At 33.1% G+C, this 3,410-nt stretch overlaps 1 protein-coding gene across 1 annotated transcript; it reads right to left on the bottom strand.

The window, feature by feature from the left end:
- Nucleotides 1–525: 525 nt before the first annotated feature.
- Nucleotides 526–2,954, bottom strand: LOC108988320 (uncharacterized protein At4g08330, chloroplastic-like). Its single transcript, XM_018961550.2, has 2 exons — nt 2,525–2,954; nt 526–1,223 (listed from the first exon to the last, which is right to left on the bottom strand). Exons 1-2 carry the CDS (start codon nt 2,635–2,637, stop codon nt 830–832), a joined length of 507 nt encoding a protein of 168 aa, XP_018817095.2. The 5' UTR covers nt 2,638–2,954; the 3' UTR covers nt 526–829.
- Nucleotides 2,955–3,410: the final 456 nt, after the last annotated feature.

Genomic DNA, 3,410 nt, shown 5'->3' with positions numbered 1-3,410 from the left:
AAGCAACATTGTATGTAGTGTATTGTGTATGTTGATGTCTATTATTATTTATTTTATTTTATAAAAATTTGAATAGGTAATAAAAAAAAAGTTTTAAAAAATGCCTATAAAAATATTCATTATATAAAAAATGCCTAAAAATATTCATTATATAAAAAATAATAAACATAAACGCCTATAAAAAAAAGTTTTAAAGTGTTAACAAGATTTATTTAAAAAAAAAAAAAAAACTGGTTATAAAATCCAAATATCAGGCCTATAAAAAAAGCCTTTTAAAAAGTGTAAAAATGTACTTTTAGAAAAAAGGTTTTCAAGTGTTAAAAACATTTGTTAAAAAAAAAAAAAAAACTGGGTATAAAACCCGGATATCCGCCCGGGTTTTGGCCGGGTTTACCCAAGCGGATATTCGCCCGCTTTTAAGAAGTCGGATCCAGATGCACAGCCCTAGCTAAAGCCTATAGATGAAGCTGTATGCTCCTCCACTGTTGTCACCCAAGGTGCACAAAGAAAAGCCAGAAAGCCAATGCTAATGCTCCACCAAACTCATATCAATCACAGAACTCCTTTAAAATATCACATCACTGTCCCATTTTAACTTAGGAGAGCTTTTACAAGATTTTCTGAACCAATCCCCCTTTCAGTTCAAACACCACTTTCCTTATAATTCGGATTGGAAACTTTTATGTACAAGTAACCATATAAATAAGAAGGGAAAACACCAAACAAACACAGGAAGACACCTTTAGAAGAATAGGCTTCCAAGAACATTCTTGGCTTGGTTGTTGCAGATATATCTTTTAAGGGAAAAAAATCTATAAAACAAGCTTGCTCATGGGGAAAACGGAATGCCAGATACTTCAGAAGAAGAAGGCTGTAAGGCACGGATTTTAACATCATATTTTCTTCGACTTGATACTTCATTACCTGAGGAAGAGTCATTTCCATCTGATACAATAGGGTGCGATGACCTGTCATTGTAAGCAATTCCAATTGGGTTACCACACTTGCGGCAAAGAAGTTTGGTTCTCCGGCGGATCAAACCCAAAGAGTACTTAGAAAAGTGAGGTATGCATTGGATTTCATCCATCTGAGTAAATCTGCTCTCATCAATGTAAAAGAAAGATATGATCCCTTTCTTTATAGATTTCCCATATTTAGAGTCGATGGATGAGGTATTCCGATCACCCGAGCTTAGGTTTAGCTCATACCCACAAGAACCACAACTGCATGAAAGAGACTGCAGTGTCATATCCATGTAAAGAACCATCATCTTCACGTTTCTATTTTTGCATTACACAACAACATGACAAAGACAAAAGCAACCAAATCCACTGGAAAATCGACATCGTGTCCTATTGGCTTGAAAATTACCACACGAGTCATTCAAATCAAGGTTATTAATCAAACTTCAACGATTTCACAGAGACAACTTTACAAATACAGGCACTATGTCCTCAGGAGAGGCAATATTTCAAATTTTGTACTGTGGTCAGTCCTATACTTGTAATACCAGAAAACTTCCTGGTCATGTTCTGTTGAGAAATGATTTGTACAAGTCTCAAATAAAGAAGCCCATGCAAGCCCTTGTAAAAAAGTGGACTCCACCTAAAAAAAGTGTTAAAAAAACTATTTTTTATTAGTAAGATCCATTTTTTTACAAAGGACTTGTATGGGGATTGTCTACCTAGCATTACTTTGTTCTATTATATTTTTCCTGCATAGGAGAGCATTACATATGCCATTTTCACTCGAGCCCCTTCTGTCTTATTTTAATCAGTAAATAAGAATTTTATTAATGAGATATAGATATAGCCCAAGTAAACGGGACATATACAAGAGCAACTTTCTAATGTAATTAATATCATACATGGTAATCATGGCACCCTCGACAATCAAATTCTGCCCAATAAATCATACAAGAGAGATGTAACCTCAACCCTTTATATGATAAACCTTTACAACACGCAAATTAGACTAAAGTTTTAACTCCTAATTACAAGAGTATAAAACAAGTTATTTGTTGCAGATAAGGATACCCAAACCCTACTTCTTAAAATGAGATTTGTAGAAGAATTTATAATCAAGGAAGATGAGAATCATAGTGAGTGATCGAGTTTATGAGAATCCATCAACTCGGGTCGGTTTCATAAACGTCACGGAAATGGTTAATTGTTAACTTCAACAGAAACAAACATCAAATTTGTGTCTTTATTATTATTATTATCATCATAACAACAACAGCAGCAACAACAAAAAAAGGAAACCAAATATAATAAGTTGGCTCTCCATGATGTTGCTTGCATCAGCAACAATGATTATCAAACAAAGTTAATCCAAAAGTACTTTTCAATTGCAAAGCTTGAAAATTTAATTTATTCACCGCTAATTCTACTTCCGCATATCGCAAACCCCAACATTATTAGAAACTTACGCGATTACAGAAAAACCCCTAATTAAAACAAAAATATATATATTCAATTTGTGCAAGCCAACTTAAAATTCAGAGAGAGAGAGAGGTTGAAACCTGTAAGAAATATCCCTTCGAGAAGAACTAAGGCAAGAAGAAGAAGAAAAGGAACCGTGATGTTGATGTCCGTTCAGATAACGCTCTTTTACAGACACAGACTTCTCCTCCATTTTGAACTTCGAAAACCAAGCCTTCGATCGTGACTGTGACGGTGACGGTAAAGGTGGATACTAAGATGAGAACCACTTCTTCGAAGCCGGAGCTTTCTCGGAGTGGAAGAAGCGACCAACGTTCGACTCCTGATCCTGACAACTTCTACGATCCGAACTCGCAATTCGGATACTGGAATTGATCCGAGACGAAGCAGTTGAGAGAGAGAGAGAGAGAGAGAGAGAGAGAGAGAGAGGAGCGGGGTGGAATCAAATGAAAAAGGTCACCTTTTTAGAATCCAACGTGGTCTACAAGAAAGACTTGACGGAAACAATGTGATTTACTAATATTAGCATTCATCTCCATTTTAATTATATTATTTCTCTAACCAAAAGAATATATATTATTTCTAAAATTAACTACAAAAATTTCCCAAAAAAAAAAACACTTTTTAATATATTTTTTTTCTATTATTGCATTTTTCCAGCTTAAATATTTATTGATTTTTGGGGTTTGAGTTTAGAATGACGATTTTTATGTATTTATTAACATTTGTCATTTGAATAATATTAAATTAGTAATACTATACATCACACTCTCATTTTATTTTGATCATATTAAATAATATGTGATATATTTATCGCAATTAGATAATAAAGAAGTATACAATAAATAATTATTTAGTGGTGATAAATATGTCACATTTTATTTAATAGGATGAAAATAAAATGGTAGTATAGTTTATTGAATTTTTAATATTAAATATATAATAAAAACTTTATCATATAGTATT

Source organism: Juglans regia, chromosome 13 (genome assembly GCF_001411555.2).
Source record: "Juglans regia cultivar Chandler chromosome 13, Walnut 2.0, whole genome shotgun sequence".
NCBI lineage: Eukaryota > Viridiplantae > Streptophyta > Magnoliopsida > Fagales > Juglandaceae > Juglans > Juglans regia.
The sequence above is the reverse complement of the archived record's forward strand: the minus strand, read 5'-3'. Positions and strand labels throughout refer to the sequence as shown.